This window comes from Eutrigla gurnardus, assembly GCF_963514095.1.
Source record: "Eutrigla gurnardus genome assembly, chromosome: 2".
Lineage (NCBI taxonomy): Eukaryota > Metazoa > Chordata > Actinopteri > Perciformes > Triglidae > Eutrigla > Eutrigla gurnardus.
The window spans coordinates 25,090,491-25,108,709 of record NC_139916.1 but is presented as its reverse complement, the minus strand read 5'-3'; the positions used below and the strand labels follow the sequence as shown (position 1 = coordinate 25,108,709).

Sequence of the window (18,219 nt, the reverse complement as noted above, 5' to 3'; positions counted from 1 at the left end):
AGGCGGCCTCTGCACTGCAACCCTCAATCACACCTACTTCACTCTGATCCGTCCTCGTTATTACACTTGAAAAATGTGTCCTACATATAAAATGACCCCCTTCTGTTCATTCTGAGACAACATTTATTAGCCAACGATGAGTGAAAAGACACTGCGGTTTCACTTGAAATACAGCGACCTCTGATTTAAGAGCATGACAGCAGTTGGTTGACATGATTCCATCAGTTCAATTACATAGAAGAAAAAGCTTTGATGAGGCACTTCACTTATACTCTTTATAATCCAAACCCTATTTACCCTGAAGGCCCGCTATACTATCATCAAGCTTTCATGGTACTGTACAATCACAGCTGGTCACTGGTGTCCCTGTAGAGATTGACTTGAAGTATCACACCTTCCTACTTGTTACGTACAGACTGGAACGTGCAACTAGGTATAAAAACTGTCAAGTATAAAAAGTTGGGATTGAATGCTTGAGGCGTGTCCGAAATCATTCACTACACTCTATATAGTGAGCTTGCCATGTTGTAGTGCTGCTCGAATGTATAATGACTGGAAGTTTTCCACAATTCACCTTCAAAATTAGCGACAGTACAATCTAAGTAAGTACAACCAATTTTTTGTTGATCTGACACATTTGATTGTGCGACAGCAGTGACGCAACTTAAGGAAAATTACCCAAGTAGTGTCCGAGAGTTTGCAGATGACATACCGAACTCCCTGGATAGAAAGCAGGGAGTCGGGAATGAGTGAGTGATTTCGAATACAACAATATCAGTCTGGATTCTTTGTCCCATTCGTTCATTCCCCATAAGATATTTCTTGATCTAAAGCCAAACTTCTATTTCATTCTTTGTTTATTTGTTTTGGAGACGGTACAGAAACTCAGGCACATTATTTTAAGCAATGTTGAAAAAAAATAGCAAACTGGCCACGTAGGGGTTAAGACTCCAACTGATCATGTCAAAATATCACTCCGCGTCCATCTCTTCTCAATCACTCTACTCTAATAGGCCAGTATATGACATGAGCCCTAGTACGGAAGTACAGCTGTGGTACAGCTGTGAACCTTATAGATTCTGTTCCTGAACCTCGTCAACCCAACTCATCAGATACTGACCGTGGCCCTACACTTCCAACTATGATGCTCCAGGTCCCCTTTTTAAGGCCGTTTTGGACACGTCAGGGACGTTAGTTTCCGCTTCTTACATGCACAGTCTCCTTTCAAAATAAACTTCCAAAGTTGGTGATAAAAGTACTTAGATTTTGGAAATGATTGTGGTTTGTGTTCAAATAAGTACAGAAGTTACATAACAATGCTTCGGTAAAATAAGTCAACATCAACGTGGTCTCACACACTACCTGAACAGCGGTCTCCTAGGTGAAAGCAAGGGGGCTACTTGCTATTCATACTTCAACAATTGCTATGAAGTCTAATAATGACATGGATGTGTTTTAGTGGAGCACCATCGGTATCACCTGATCAGATGTGATGAGTTGGGAGTGAGAACAGGTTGGTCATGTGGTTCATGTCTCGATGGATGGCCAGCTTTCTTTTTTTTTATCTAATATTTATTTAGGTTCATACATTTTTTTGTAAATAAATGTTTCTGTTTTAAGCAGCCTTTAACAAACACCATTAAAGACCTTTGTGGGTTACATGTGGCAGCTCATGAGAATGAGGATTGTTTAGGCAGCAGAGAATACAGCTACAAAGATGGAGAGATGACAATGAGACTGGGTAGATACGTAGATAAGGGAGAGAAGAGTTACAACGAAGAATCACTGCTAATACCGCAGGTGTACCACGCTTAAACATTCATACTAGCTGTAGATTTTTACATCAGTTCATTTGTTGTTTGTACACCAGTTAAATTAGTTAGAATTAACTCGGGGTGAAATTTGTCTCTCTATAGAGAGTCCCGGCCCTTCTGGTGGAGCACCATGGGACCTTATTTATTTAAGTAAAATACATACGTAGTCAATGCTTGATTGTGTTTGAATTGCGGCGCGAATTTCACATATGAGGTTTGTCAATTTAGAAGATCATTTTGCAAGTCAAGAAAGTCTCTTAGCCGAAGAATGACATATAACTGTTGAAGTATAAGTCTGTGAAATTATGTAATTATGAAGACTTCACACCCAAAAGTCTGCGGGTCTGTTTGTTTGGTACCAGGATGTAATGTTGTTTCTCTTCCCGGCTGATAAAAAGAGTCGCTGGATAAAAGACATCAGCTAAGATAAAGTTACATTAGTGATGGAACGTAGCTAAGCTAGCTAGCTAGCTAGCCAAGCTAACTGCAGTGACGTGCATTGCGTTAGACGAGATGTAGTTCACTGAGCCGTTTCACACAAAACGAAATGGTGCAACGAAAAACTGCGACTTTCTTTGTCTGCAAAATGATCTTTTAAATTAGACAAGTATAAACGTGATTAAAATAGATTTGTCTCTTACATATATTTTACAAAATAAGGTCTCACGGGGGACACCAGAAGTGGAAGGACTTAGCCTGTCTGAAGCTTCTTGAAATGGGTAACAAATCACAATGCGGCACCTTTCCTTAAAACAATATTATATTCTGCTGCTGAGGAACAAGGCACATTTTTAAACCAGTGCTTCAGTGGTAAACTTAATAACTGGACAGTTAGAAATGCTAAGGGAAAATATCTTACATCGAGATAGAAAATAAATAAAAGAAAAATATTATATAAAAATAATCTCTTACAAAATATATTCTATCAACCAACATTAAGGGGGATTTATGTCTGGAAGCTGGCGTTTGCTCCCGTCAACTTGAAGAAGAGTCAATATCGCTGCTCGGTCGCAAACCCCGTAACGTTCCAGACAACTAGCAGCAAACTGGGGCGACGGGGGACAAAAAACAAGTAGAAAACAATACAATCATACCGAGCCCAGGATCAGTAGTTTAATGTTCTTCTGCTAGGCTTAATGCACATAAGCTGCAGCCTCCCAAACACGTCATTCAGTCGAGTTCACGTTCAGTTTTCTGCTCCAGTGTGTGAGTTGTCTTGTTAAAAAAAAGATGCTTTGCTTTTAAGTGCACTTGAAGACGTCTACCAACCTTAAAACCTTACCAGATTTAGTCAACAGTGATTTTTCAAAATGATCAGTAGTTTTTCTCATTTAATAAATTATTAGTGTATAAAAGAAACTGCTTGAGGTGAGTCATGCCAACAGGCCAGCGCAGCCTGCAGAGAAGTCAAGCCTGGGGGGCATTCAAATTAAAAAATAAAACAGGAATTTAGGCAGTCTGGTGTCGTGGCAGATGTCCATTGGCATCAGTAAAATCACCACACATCGGAGGAACTGGTTGTCATGATTGTTGCCAACACTTCAAGGCCGTCACTCCACGCCGTGCGTATCGGCCACAGGAAACCCAGATGTGCGTCTGGACACGCGACCAATAAATAGCTCTATTTACAGGTGTACACCTCTGTCCTCTCGCTGCAGGTGTTGCACTTCACGTAGCAGCACCACAGGAACTTGCAGTTGCACTGCCAGACGCGCGAGTACTGGTGTGTGTTATATCCTCGGCCGCAGCACATCAGGTCGCAGCTGTTGGGCTGCAGGGCCGTTTTGTTGCACAGGCGACCCTGCGTCCCCATGCTGCCGGTCAGGGGGTCGGCCTCGCAGTAGTTGGGCGAGCGCTCGATGTAGACCAGCTCCGTGTCCGTGGGCTTGCGGTAGGAGTGGAGTTTCTTGATCTTCAGGAAGGTGGGGCGCTTGTTGCGGCTGGCCCGCACCGGCTCCACGTGCACCGCCTGGTTGTACTTGTCCTTGAGGATGTACCCCAGCTGACGGAACTTGGGGAGCGTCGTCCAGCACGTCTTGGTGGTGCAGGACCCCGACACGCCATGACACTTGCACTCCAGACGCATGCCCTTCTCCAGGACCTGCAGCACAAACGTTGAGAGGAAGCAAGGTTTTAAAGGTTAGGCTGACATGTGACGTTGCTTTTACTTTAATTTGCTTGGATCAACTTTGACATCAATCTACGATGTTTTCCACCTCCGAACGATCAAAATGAAGAATTGCACACATTTCTGCTGTTTTCGCATAATGAGCAAGTAAGAAACATATGAGTTCACAGAAATACTCGGTCTAACATATTGCATGAATAGTTCAACAGGTTGAGACAAACGTTTTCTAGCATTCCAAATGAATGTAAGCATTCCAGAGATCTCCGAGCTGCTACAGTACGTCGCCCTATGGCCAGTAGCTATGTATGTGCTATTCTTTTACAAGACAGGCTGAACACACGCATGGCAGAAACACACATCTCTCCAGGCTCACGTTGGTCCTGTTGAAAAACTGACAAACATCTTAAAACGCTCTGAAGGAAGGTACATGTTGGGCAGCGGTGGAAGAAGTACTCAGATCTTGTAGAAGTAGTAGTAGTAATACCACAGTGTAGAAATACAAAATCTTCAGTACAGTACAAGTACAAATGTTTTAGTAAAAAAAATAAGTGGTAAGTAAGTAACAAGAAAAAATTGTTTGTTACTGTATTTAAGAATAAGTTCCAGGTATCTGTACTTTATCTTGTACTTTTTACTTTTACTCCTTACATTTTAAAACACATTTCTGTACTTTCTACTCATCAAAACAGGCTCGTTACTTTGGTTTTAATGCATGTGAGGGGAATTAACGATTGTTTTTTTCTTATTAATATGACCCGAGATTCAGTTAGCCTTGAAAAAACACAACCAGTAGAAATGTCCTTCATAGGGATACTTTTTACTTGATACCTTATACTTTGAGTACATGTTTGTCCTTCAAAGTGATTTACTTTATACTTTATACTAACAGTTGAATCAGTATTTCTACTTTTACCAGTCTTTTTGTACACAAGTATCTTTACTTCTACTTGAGTATAGAATGTCTGTACTTTTTACACCTCTGCTCATATTTCAGAACAATAGATATTATTGGATTAAAGTTACTGATGCATTCAAACATTAATGCTGCAGCTGGTAAAGGCTGTATTATATACAGCTGGGTAGTTTCATCGATGACAATACAGTAAAATGTATATGTTGATTTATATTTTTTAATAATAATCTGAATCTTTAAAGTCACTAAATATCAAATAAATGTAGTGGAGTATAAAGTAATATTATAATATTAACGATATAAAAAAAAGTCACCAGTTAACATGGCCACTTGTTGAACTGAAACACCTGTTGTCGTGATCCTGTCTGAAATCTGTAGAAGTTGAGCCGCTGTTCCAACAGCATACAACAACATATCTGACGGATGAACATGAAACAAGCAGACATTTAGATGCTGTTTTTGGATTTAATTCAATGTTTGAAGTGAGTATCTGTTTGGTGTTTTTTTTTTTTCTTTACTGATTTTCCATGCCAGACATTTGCTTTATTGTGCATTTAACCTGGTTTAAATAATCAAAGTAAAATTGTAGAATATGATAATAAAATGATTTGTCCCTTTGCGGAGCAATCTGGGTTCATCGACAGTATCCTGGCCGACTGCTTCACTACGGCCGACAGCAAAAGAAAAACAGGCCGGTCAACCACAAAACTTTGTATGTGATGACAATAAAATGAGTCTGTACGCGGCGATGCATTCAGACAGAAGCCGGCTTCATTTACAAGTTCTTCAGACTGGCGGCGGTGGCGGCGTAAGGCCTTTTCAGGGTTGGAGTGGAACCGTTCGGTGCGTTCGGCAAAGCAGCCGGTGCGTTTTCCGTGAGCCTCGGGCTGAATGACATCAGCTCACCTCCTCCTTCCTCCTCGGTGAGCGGGAAACCCTCGCTGGCATTAAAGAAGCCTCACCCTGCTTTTTAATGATCCCACTCTGATGTGGCCTCAGACTTTCTGGAGTCTCGTGGGGTAATTGTCAAAATCCTTGGATGCGTACCGCTTAGCGTGGCCGTGCCCTCCGAGACCCGACAAGCGTCTAATTCACCGCATCCAGTGAAGCGAAATGTTTGTCTAACAGAACCCCTGTTAACCTCCGTGGCACCGTTTTACGCTACTTATTCACTTTGTTGATTCTTCTCCAGAAATTCTCAGAAATCACAACTGATCTCCAATTAAACATGAAAGCATGATGGCGATAATTACAGAGGTATCAGTTAAGAAAGTGTATATTAAGAGATTCACACGCTGTTTCACATGCCAGACCTCAAATATGAATCCCCAAAGCCTCTAGTCCGGAGAGATGAGAGTTCTCTACAATGGGATCACAACCCGTCTCCGTGCAACTGTCTCTCCTACTAAAAGACATTCCCACCCAACTACTGCACAATCAATTATGTTTCCAAGAAAACAAAAATGTTTTTTCCCCGGACCAAATGGTCACAGTGAAACAGTTCCAAACAGGTGCTCGAACAAAACTAAACATGCTCCAAAACGACATCGTTAGGTTTCTGGAGGATTGGGGCTTCCACTGATCTCTCATGCTGGGACTTTTCCAATCCACTGCTTTCTTATGGTGCCATTAAGTGGATAGTCCCGCTGTTTCTCTTGATCTGCTGTTTGGCTTCCTGCGTTTGTCTCCTGGTAAACACCATCAGTCTGGCTAATTCGCTCCCATACAGTGACGCCGCATCTTGTCAGACACTGTTACCCCTCAACTCTACATTACTCACATTCTCTAAACAGGCATGAACTCACACTCGTCCTGGTGATGTACTCTCTCACTGTCGCAACAACAAGCAAGCAGCCAATCTGAGATCTCTACCAAAATCCTACCCATAAGCTAATCAACCAACCATGTGTAAAGCTTGAGTATTTACTAATGCTTGAACATGAGAAAAGTATATAAGAAAATTATATAATATTAAAAATAGAAGAACTATTTGGAGCCCAACTTGTGTAGCCACGATGAGGGCCGTGTGGAGGCAATACCTCAATCATAGATATGCTCTGAATTCAAAGTTATCTCTTCAGCACCAGTCTTACATTTAGAGGTGGTACATTGCTTTGCTCCTGTGCTGGTCTGTTTCTGCAAACTCCATCTACTTCAAAACACTTCTCTTCCATTTACTCTCCTGTAAATGACTTATTGTCACGTGATTATGATGAAACATGAAATAAAGTGTAGTTTTGGACCTGTTAAAATAAATCTAAGTGTAAGACCACAGAATAACACACCTTGCGTCCCACTTCGTTGTTATGTAAGTTCATGAGCGTTCTGGCGTTCTGCTTGATCTCCCTGGCGTCCACAAACACCTTCGAGAAGCCCACGCCGTAGTGGATGTCTGCAGAGCAGCCGCCCCACTTCCAGCCCTCCTCCTGGTTGTAGAAACCCTGCTTCTCCTTGTCGCAGCCACAGCCACTCAGGCTCCCCTGGGTGCAGGCTGCCGTGACTGCATGGGCGACCCCGGCAGCAATGATAGCGTAGGTGAACGCGGCCTCCTTACTGCCTGTGATAAAGAGAAAATGCATTTTTAATCACAATTGCAGGATTCACTATTTCAGGCACTGTCAAGACTCCTTACATACCTGACATAGCTGCCTCAAACCAAATCATAAAATACACGAGCCGAGCCAAGTGCAGTTCCTCAATCAAGCTCTCCGAAAACAGATACAGGAGGAAACTCTGGATCGTGCAGAAAATATAATGGAGCGGTTTGGACTCATTGTGTTTCTGATGAGATGAAATAACCTGCAGGATTCTAACTACCAGTAGTCTGTAAATATGAGGAGCAAGTTTACCAATGAACAGTCAATGTGTTAAGTATATGTGATTGGTAAAGAAGATTTTCTTTTTAGATAAAACATCACAAAATGTTTCAGCATCATTTTTGGCTCTCGTCCGAACTGCCGTCACACATGGGATCCACCCTGCGAGGTGCATCTGAGAGGCACGCAGAGCCTCCCTACATGGATGGATTTCCACTCCATAAATCTGAATGCTTCGGGTCAAATGCTGTTTTAAAAAATTATTATTATTAAAATGGAGATAACTCCTGTTGGAGCACATGTTTAAAGGATCCAAAAATGACCATAAGTTGCAGAAACATTATGGTCATAGTTCTCCAACATTTAGCGCCACTGTGGAGCAATGAGAGCCGTACTGTCAGAACATTAAACACGGGAGCGTTCTGGCATTGAATGTGTAAACCTGAGATATTAAACCAACTCTGTGATCTGCCCTTGCAGCCAGTAGAGAAGCCACAGTGAGTTACTTCAAGAAGCTGACTTGGCAGTGGGGGGTGGGGGGGGGGGGGGGTGGTGGTGGTAGGGGGGGGGATACTCGATCCCAAAGCCAAAATACTGTACATTGCTGCATCATTGCCAACACAGTCCCAAATGTATGTATTCTGTCAGTTATCAGTGTTCCAGTCTGGTTCCAGTCTGCTGAAACAAAACAATGGGTGCAGAGCAGCTGGCTCGAGTCGACCTGGACCTCCACCACTTGGGTTAAAATTTGGATTCAGCGATGCAGAAAATTAAAATTTAAGGAAATGCTTTTTTTTTTAAAGCGCAGCTCTTTTCTAAAACAGATCTGAAATTATTCTACATTAAAAAAAAGGCCTCCCTTGCAAAGCTGCAGGACCTGGAGGTAAATTTGTAAACCTAGAAGAGAGTACTTGTCTGAACATGAAGCTTTTAGGGGGGGCGTGGAGGATTTTATGAACATACATGACGGTGGTTTAGCTGAGAGTGGATGCTACAAGCTGTAGTATAGCGTGTAAAAAAGGTGGAGGACATGATTACAACTCCAGTGTGAAGCCACGATAATGATCAAATGCCAATGTATCACCCGAGGCATTACAATCAGCTTCATCTCTGTGTGAACTGACCTCAAGTATAAAACTACACATGCTGCAGAGGAAGAAGTCCACACCGTTGGAGACAATCTGATGGACCACAATGCAGCGGTCAGCATCAACTTAAGGCTCATACGAGACGCAACAATGCCACCGAGCTCGGGACGACGGGGTGAACCCGGAGCCAGAGGAGCACCAGTGTGTGCTTATTTCCGCAGTCCCGTCTTTGCAGCGAGCATCGCCTCGAGCCTTGTTCCACACACACACAGGATAAAAATCTGCGGCTTGTTTTCCCACCAGAGTCTCGAGCGTCGGGGCTCACAGACGTTCCTCCAAGTGTCAGAGGTCGACTACCTCGGAGGAACGGGTTGTTTTTTCGGACAGATTCTTGCGTAGACGGTGCAAACAAGCAAAGATAACATGCGAGTCAGGACAAAACATGCTGCATTGGTGTCATGTTATGCAGCAATTTGAAAAAAATCTATGAAATACCTTATTTCTCAGTCATAACTATTTGTTATAAACAATCGTGTGAGCGCTTACTGTCAAGACAAGAGCAATGCATGCTGACATGTTCCAACAGTGTGTTCATTTGGAAGGACTCAGTGGTGAAGTGAAGCGTTCTCACCTTCACAAACAGCAGCAATCATAACTCACATCAGTCATAAGAGCTCAAAGCAATACAATTCATTTAACCTCACAGAAGTCCATTAATAATGTAAGGAAATAAGGCTGATTCAACATGACTAAAGAGCCAGTATGTAGGTATGTATAAGTGGGTATAGTGGTATGTATTAGCGGGGATAGTGGTATGTATAAGTTGGTATAGTGGGTATGTATAAGTGGGTATAGTGGGTATGTATAAGTGGGTATAGTGGGTATGTATTAGCGGGGATAGTGGTATGTATAAGTGGGTATAGTGGTATGTATTAGCGGGTATAGTGGTATGTATAAGTGGGTATAGTGGTATGTATAAGTGGGTATAGTGGTATGTATAAGTGGGTATAGTGGTATGTATAAGTGGGTATGTATAAGTGGGTATAGTGGGTATGTATAAGCGGGTATAATGGGTATGTATAAGTGGGTATAATGAGTAGGTATTAGCGGGTATAGTGGGTATGTATAAGTGGGTATAGTAAGTATGTATAGGTGGGTATAGTGGCATGTATAAGTGGGTATAGTTGGTATGTATAAGTGGGTATAGTGGCATGTATAAGTGGGTATGTATAAGTGGGTATAGTGGGTATGTATAAGTGGGTATAGTGGGTATGTATAAGTGGGTATAGTGGGTATATATAAGTGGTTATAGTGGGTAAGTATAAGTGGGTATAGTGGGTATGTATAAGTGGGTATAGTGGTATATGTATAAGTGGGTATAGTGGGTATGTATAAGTGGGTATAGTGGGTATGTATAAGTGGGTATAGTGGTATATGTATAAGTGGGTATAGTGGTTTATGTATAAGTGGGTATAGTGGTATATGTATAAGTGGGTATAGTGGGTATGTATAAGTGGGTATAGTGGGTAAGTATAGGTGGGTATAGTGAGTATGTATAAGTGGATATAGTGGTTTATGTATAAGTGGGTATAGTGGTATATGTATAAGTGGGTATAGTGGTATATGTATAAGTGGGTATAGTGGGTATGTATAAGTTGGATTTCCCGTGAGCAGCTTGCTGAAGTGGAATCAAAGAGCAACGTACCCACTTTGAGCTCTTTCCCGAACACGGTCCTCTCTGCCAGGGCCGAGCAGTTCCAGCGTCCATGTCTGAACTGAAACTGACACTCGTTGATCCCCATCTGAACCCCCTCTCCGATCACTATGATGGCGTCGGGTCGGCTCTGACAGATAGTCCTCTGACGGGGGGCCAAGCCGGGGATTTTATTGCAGATGATGCTCGCTCCCAGCGCAACTACCGATGACAGACCCCTGCAGTGAAGGCGAAAGGTTTAAAAAAAATGGGAGTTCTGCAGGTGTTCTGACTTACCACACGTGTATATAACTGAATGAATGATGACATTCCTGTGGTTAGAAAGAACCCACAGCTCACTTTAGGGCCCCTGCATTCTCTCAAGAGTCCGGCATAGCATTATTTAGTTTTAAATCTTAAAATCTCGTCTTTGAAATGTGAAAAATTGCACAAGCCAACTCACCCGATTTTCAGATACAATACTCCGAGGCAGAGGAGAAAATGGAAGATCCAGCGCCGCGTCTTCCTACTCATGGTGCTCCCTCGGCGCAGCCAGCCGGCGGATGATCGCTCTGCTCTTCGCCTTATTTCTCCGCCGAGGCCCGCGGGGCGTCCAGGTGTTCCGAGCTGCACGCGCGAATAATAGAGCTCCTCGAGACGAACCGACGTGTGCGGAGACCCAGTGGTTTCATCTGGTGCGTGTCCCGCGGTGTGCGCCCGTGCTGGGGCATTGGGGCTGCGGTCGGCAGGTAAGCAGCTCGGCTCCTCAGTGAGCGGACGGCGGGTGCGCGTCTACCTTTTTCTATCAGGGCGTGTTCTGCAGGAGGATCTGCCTCCGAGCAGCCTGCAGGTAGCTACGCGCTCAGCTCATCGGGTCCCTCCGCGCCGCGGACCCGAGTACAGCCGAGACAGGAGACGGGTCAAGCGTGCGGCTTGTCGGACTTGTTGCGCGGCATGAGCTCTCTGCCGGACACCACACGATCATCCGCGCTCACTTCACGTCTGACGGACAAACGGACTACCGGCACCTTTTTTTGTATTCCTCTCCCCAACGATGAACGCCCCTCCCACCCGTGTCCCTCTTAGCTCGGTCCCGAACCCCCTCATCTGCATCACATCACATGTGCGGCGATGCTTCAGGTCTAAACCGATTAATGGTGGCATTTCATCTGATGTAGGTGGTCGGGGTTGGTTGGCACACTTTCCATTCTTATTTCTCCGGTTTTATTTCTGTTAGAGTATTCTAACCAGCAGCCAATTCAAGCTTACGGGTTCTTTTGTATAAGTGGGTGATTGGAGAACCAACTCAGTGATGTAATTATGTTTAGCCAGCTACCATCACTCAAAATGAAGTGGATTCCTGTCTATTAACTACATTAAGTAATATATTCACTTACATTGTTTTAAAATATATTGTATTTTAAGTCAATGTTTACTTAAATGATTAACATAGTAGGCCTAGATGAGTGCAGTTCAAGAACACAAATATTTTGATGATCCATTTTTTGTTTCTGTGACCTTCAAAAGTGAGCCAAACTACCCCGGTCTCCCCGACTTGTATTTTACTTTAGTATATTTACTTAATGCTACGTTATGCTTCTACTTGAGGGAAACATTGTACACGTATCTGACGACTAAAGAGTAGTTTCTTTAAAGAACGACATCTTTTGAAATATGATGCACTTGTAGAGATAAAAACACAAAATAAAGTAGTTACCAGCTGCACCTTTAAAATGCTTCTTAATGCATCTGTCAAAAAGAATCCAGTAGAGTAATTTAATTATAATTAATCTAATAAAAAATAACCAGTCATTAAGTTTATTGAGTACTTTTACTTTTGATACTTTCAGCACATTTAAGGGATGTACAAAATAATCATTCTTAAGAGGTATAGGCAGGATGAATGTGAGGTAACTGAGATGTATGATAGACATGGTGGATATTTGGGATGTATATACAGTAAGGGTTAATGTTAGGAAGGTTAATGTCAGTATGGTTACTTTAAATTTATTTGGTATTGTGTGCAGTTTATTTTATTTGTTTTTTTATTTTACACCTTCAAAATAAACTAAACTTAAAAACTGAATTTGTTGACTTCTTTACATCTAAACTACAAATTTAAAAAGTAGTCATAATACATATTATTAATGTGTAATATTTCTACTTCTGCTAAAATAAATTATCTCACCACTAACAAGGCCAGTGTCCAGGCTGTCTGGCAAATACATCTAAAACAACCCTCATTAGAATGGAAAATACCAACATATATATTAGGGAGCAGAAGTAAAAAACAAATAAATAAATCTAGAAACAGCAGCAGGAATAAAAGGTGTTGCATGTAACGGCAGCCATTAGTCAGATTTTCTCCGATTTATGAGCATTTTTTCTTTTTTTAAGTTAAAGAACTACAACACCATCTATTGGCAGAACTGTGTAACTGCATGCTCAAAGCTGCATGGCTACACAGACCAGTTTGAGGATAATAATAATAATTCATGTTCATTGGATGAATGAGCTTTAATCAGGAGTGTGTATATAAACTAAAATCAACAAATCTATATAAAAATGTCTGGCATATAAGGGCTCTTTATGGCAACGCATCACGTTCTCTTCAGCTGAAACCATTTCAAGACCATCCATCTTCTGGTGACGTATTTCTGAGTGAAACAGGATCGGCAGGTGGGACACAACGTTGGGAGGAATTTGATTAGATGGTTAAAAAGATTAGCTCCTGACCTTCTCCAGCTCTATACTAAAGGTTACAAATGGGTTGATGGATGTCATATTATTGGTTGAAATGGGTTAGCTTATGTAAACACGTGTCATTTTGTTTTACAGGAAGAATAAAACACTGGATTTTGATGTAAAAATATGAACATTTTGTAATTTATTTCAACATATATTGTTTAAGAGGTGAACAATATGACCTATAATATGAGGATGTGATGTAAAATAGTTTATCATTTCAGACTTTTAGGACACACTTCATCAACCAACTAGTGTCATTAAATTATTTTTGGTCAGTACTGGACAATAACACAAAGCACGCAAACTGACACCAAAACTGTGAGCAGTGTAAATTATTTGACTTAAGTCCTTAAAGCCCCGAGCAGTCGCGAGCGCCAGACTGACCGTGATTGACATGTCTATCATTTTCCAGTCAGTTCTGCTGCACCTGATTGGCTGAGACATATACTTTTATCATTCTTAGAAGAAAAAAGAGCCTAACAGAAGTCAGCCAGGCGAGAACAGCTGTGTCAGTGGTACTTGTAGGTAGTACGAGTTCTTGAGGTACTACAACCTACTCAATATATGTACTCACCATGTACATTTCAGAAAAAACATTTACTTGTTCATGATACAAGCCTAATATAACTAAGTTCTGTCGAGTTATGTAATTTGGTAGTAATCAGGGAAAATATGAATTAAAGGATGGCTCTATTTAAAGTTAATATTCAATAAAAAAAAAAACCTTTATACATGTAATGTGCCCTTAAACACTTGACGTTACACAAGCAAGCAATTAGAGTAAGGTTATTATAGTAAATTATAGTATAGGTTAGTAAAATTTTCAGTTCAGATTTTATTACAGTTGTTTGTTTACACTGAAAACCATCTTCACTGATGAATACAGCAAATCAAATCATCACAGCAGATCCCATTTGAACTGAAACTACATCACAACTTCGAGGAAACTATAAAGTAACAGAAACCCCCCAAAAATAAATGTTTCAAGTTCAGTCATCACTGCTGCTGAGAACCGACTGACACATGTTCACCAGGGGCCCGGAGTGGGGAGTGTTTGAGAGCAGTGACCTCTCTAGGGCATGCAGCTGTTCTTCAATATAGTAAGAGTTATTGTACATTAATGATGTGTTCATGACTATGTTGATGCTCGCCTCATTAGTGATGCCTCACAGAGTTGATAACAGCACACACATTGGATGTTAGAAGAAGCTACATTTACAGAAATACCCATACATGTGTGGACGAGGCCTCAGCCTTTTGGGTCTAGTGTCTGGCTGCACAATATTGGAAAAAAGTGCCATTGCAATTTTTGTCCTGGGATATACAATAGATTTACAATTATAATATGAAAAAAATACAGGAATATTCACCCAAAATGTTGTAAGCTACATTTTAAAGTAGCAAAAAAAATTTGAGGTTAAGAAAACAACATCCATAGATATGAAGGAATGGTGGAGATATGAAAAAAAAAAAAAAAAATCCCACCCAAAATGCATGGTAAACAAGGTGGAGTCTGTGTGTCAGGGTGGGTTACTGACAGCACCCTCAGTGTGAGGACAGGGAGAGAGTACAGCAAGCATGAAAGCTTGGGTTGGGTCTTACTATAGCAAGTAGTTGTGCACATGGAGGTGTGCTTGGCTTGGCGAGGGCCAAGGAGAAGATCCTTCCATACAGACTGTCTCTGACTGAATAAAACTGAAGAAATGCAAACTCCTCAGGGAAGGCAATAGATTGTATAGTTATCTCCCAAACAGGGCAAAATCACTGCCCTACAACTATACAATCTACTACCTCACACCGAGTGAGCAACGGAGGTAAAGCAGTGTCTTTTGGAAACATCGACTTAGAAGACTTGAAGGTCGATGGCGACGTGCATTTGGCACTTTGAGAAAGACAGTAGGTTGAATAGTTATCTCCCAGTGCGGGTGTGACCCTAAAACTATACAACCTACTACCTCATCCCACAGTGCAACCACAGCCGTTTCCTGCAGTGAGAGTGAAGATCGTGGTCTTGTTAATGATGACGAGACTCCTTTGGACACCAGCTGAACCAGCTGATCTGACACGGGTGGACATCTGAGACCTCGGACTGTGAAGAAAAGGTCACATGGGTGGTGAGAAGTTAGGCTCTATATAGATTAAATTACACCAGCAGGTAAGAACAATGCAAGCTTTTACAACTCTGGAGTTGGGAACAGTCTTCATCCACAATGATCTGTTTTTATGTGGTAACAAGCTACTATAATCTGAGCCAACAAGAACTGATCCACATTTTTACAGAATGAACATTAATGGTTTGTTTGAGTATATGGCAGAGCTCAACAGGGCATGAACAGGATGAACTGTAGACTGCTCAAGGCCAGTTCATGCAGATAAAAGGCCACGAAAAACCAACACGATGGAGGCCAAGCTGTATGTTGACTTGAACTTCAGGACCACGGACAGCAGCTGGCAGCGTATCAACTATTTCGCTGTGAAATGCACAAATATGTTCTGGATGACACATACACATTGTTGACCTCAGTTCAAAAACCTTCATGTTCACCCAGAGCTACTGATGTACGGTTGGAGAGAATTAGATCAACAGTCTATGAAATCCAACACTCTTGCTGGCAACAAAGCCTACACTCAACGGGTTGTATCTTCACTAAAGTTGTAGCTGAACATTTTAGTTGGACTAAAGTAGAGCAGAACAGTAGCCCCTGACATCCCTAAGATAAGTACAGAACATTTTTATGAAATTATATATATTATATTATATGAGTATTATTTAAGTTTGGGGGGAAAGGGCAGTGGTGCTGCAGCAAGCTTCACTTTAGGAATATCTATTAGAGCAAACAACCAAATTGTCTGTACTCACAAATCAATGATGTAAAAGACCAACATAGCCACACAACCCAGCAGGCTACTAGAGGATATCTAGTCAAATAAAAACCTAAAAGTGATGCAGTGTGCAGATCTGTAATGTATAGAGCATCAGTCAACTATGCACTTACTATCATAATTGAAGAACTCAGTGAGGCAAATTTGAAAAGACTGCTAAAAAATCCACACATTAACAATAATTAACATCATATTTGACCAATCTTATTTGATATGTCTATTTGGTTGTGCTTTTTTGGAACACGTGCATACAAATTGATGCATTTAAATGTTTTGTATGTCTCGTTTCATGTTATATTATGTTGTGTTGCGTATGGACGTTTGAGTTGCAGATAATGGGGATCCGAAACGGGGTGTTTAAAATGTCATCTAATAGCTACATTTTTAACGAGATGAGTCAGGATAAAAACCCGTTTTCAACTGAGCAGGTGATTGCTTGAGGACAATAATTCTGGATCTGGACCGTTTATTTCCATCCATCACTAATGGTTATGAAGGAAATCGTTTACACTAAGAGAAGCCAGCAATGACTTAAAATCTGACTATAAAAAACTGAACATGAAAACCAGGGGAAGCAGCAAACCATTTCAAAAATCTTAAATTAGATCATGCTTGGCTATGTAGCTTAAATAATTACATAAAACATAATGATATACGTGCGTTGGTGCATTGACCACTAGTTTTTTCGCGAGGGATTATTCAGTTTGCTCGAGACATGAATAGCTTTATAACGAGGACATGAAACCATTCTTGAAAGAGGGCAGTAATCAGCCAATGCCAGTACACTACAGAACAGTCTTAGCCAGCAGGATTCACTTTGATTAAGCCCAAAAGGAGAGGAGAGGCTCATGTCCAGCTGCCCACCTTCCCCTAATGTTAACACCCACTTTAACCTCAGACTGTCCTGATGAAGGAAGCTGAAACTAATGTGTACCATTAATCACGTGGAAGCACTGGTTTTCGTGGGGGCTACTGTTATTTCGATAATGTGCCGGAATTCAGTTCAGCCTGAAGGTTTCTGCCTGACACTGGGACCTGGACCGACACTCCCTCAACAGGCAATGGAAGCTAGCAAGCTAGCTAGTTCTGATCACTAGCCAGCGTGACTGGGCATTCAAGAAGTCCAACGCTTCATTTTGAGGTTTCCGCCATGAGGAAAGTTCTACAAAACGTGGCAACGAACAGCATTTCTAAGCTGCTCTACTCGCCGCGGCGCACTGTGCAGGCTAAGTCAGTTAACCACTCCTTACAACTTGCTAGCTAACCCTAGCGAGCTAACAGCTAGCTAGCTAGCAGCACGTTCCAGCATGGTTGTCCAGAAAAGCAAGCGTCGGCTAACAGCACGGCGGTTGGCTCTTCAGCTACACAAATAACACCATTTGTTATGAAAACGCGTTTTAAAGAGAACGTGCCCTGCCACTGAGGTGTATTATTTAAAAAATGTATGATTAATACAGACTACCCACCTGACTGCCATGTCGAAACGCTCCTCCACCCTCAGACTGCGTCTTCTTCGTGGGTTGTTGGCGCCGCTTACAACCAACTTAAAGGCGCGCTACTTCCTCCTGCTGTTTCGGAGTGAACTAGTCGCATGCCCCTTATTTATTTTATTACATTTCCTGCAGTGAAAAACAAAAATGTTTCATTCCTGGTCTTGATAATGTTAGTAAAAATGAGGTTGGATCTATCTCCGTAATCTCATGTGCATTGTTGAGAACTTAAATATCGTAGCAATAAGAAATGTAATATGCTAAGTCGCATTGAAATGCAGGATATAAATGTTCTGAAGCCAGTATCTCTTCAGAATGCAGTAACACATTGGCCTATAGTTTAGTGTGTGTATGATTGTGATTCGTGAACATTTCTTGCAATTGGTCAACCACCAGGTGAATGGCAGTGGTGGTACCTGGTATCATAATATTAATATCGTCATTGATATTATCACATCGAGCCTTGTTATAGATTTTGATAAGCCCACAAATAAGTAAAATGTTTCATACCATGCTTTAAAGTAATAATGTGTAATTCATCTATCTACTGGGCTATGTTAGCAAGAAATAATGCAACGTCCATGATCTTCCCAGCTCACCTCAGTGTCCGGGAGGGACGGCAGGTAGCAGCCAATCAGCTTTGTCG

At 41.6% G+C, this 18,219-nt stretch overlaps 1 protein-coding gene and 1 long non-coding RNA gene across 3 annotated transcripts; both read right to left on the bottom strand.

Moving 5' to 3' along the window:
* Positions 1 to 446: 446 nt before the first annotated feature.
* Positions 447 to 11,441, bottom strand: wnt7aa (wingless-type MMTV integration site family, member 7Aa). Of its 2 annotated transcripts, XR_014597966.1 has the most exons (5): positions 10,916 to 11,441; positions 10,465 to 10,691; positions 7,141 to 7,412; positions 1,132 to 3,915; positions 447 to 1,069 (listed from the first exon to the last, which is right to left on the bottom strand). XR_014597966.1 is itself a non-coding variant. In XM_084021324.1 (4 exons), exons 1-4 carry the CDS (start codon positions 10,984 to 10,986, stop codon positions 3,436 to 3,438), a joined length of 1,050 nt encoding a protein of 349 aa, XP_083877450.1. In that variant the 5' UTR covers positions 10,987 to 11,441; the 3' UTR covers positions 447 to 3,435. The 2 variants fall into 2 exon arrangements, 1 of the variants encoding a protein (XP_083877450.1); XM_084021324.1 differs by having other exon boundaries at positions 447 to 3,915.
* Positions 11,442 to 13,316: 1,875 nt separating this feature from the next.
* LOC311026435 lies at positions 13,317 to 17,586 on the bottom strand. Its single transcript, XR_014598487.1, has 2 exons — positions 17,550 to 17,586; positions 13,317 to 15,289 (listed from the first exon to the last, which is right to left on the bottom strand). It is a non-coding gene; the product is annotated as an uncharacterized lncRNA (long non-coding RNA).
* Between the last annotated feature and the right edge of the window lie 633 nt (positions 17,587 to 18,219).

Bases quoted from the DNA above. Each gene is read 5' to 3' on its own strand.
- wnt7aa (XM_084021324.1), bottom strand. From the start codon at position 10,986: ATGAGTAGGAAGACGCGGCGCTGGATCTTCCATTTTCTCCTCTGCCTC. The intron at 7,413-10,464 runs GTACGTTGCTCT...TCTTTATCACAG, and splicing joins CGGGAAAGAGCTCAAAGTGG to GCAGTAAGGAGGCCGCGTTC. The intron at 3,916-7,140 runs GTGTGTTATTCT...TTTGTGCTGCAG, and splicing joins ACAACGAAGTGGGACGCAAG to GTCCTGGAGAAGGGCATGCG.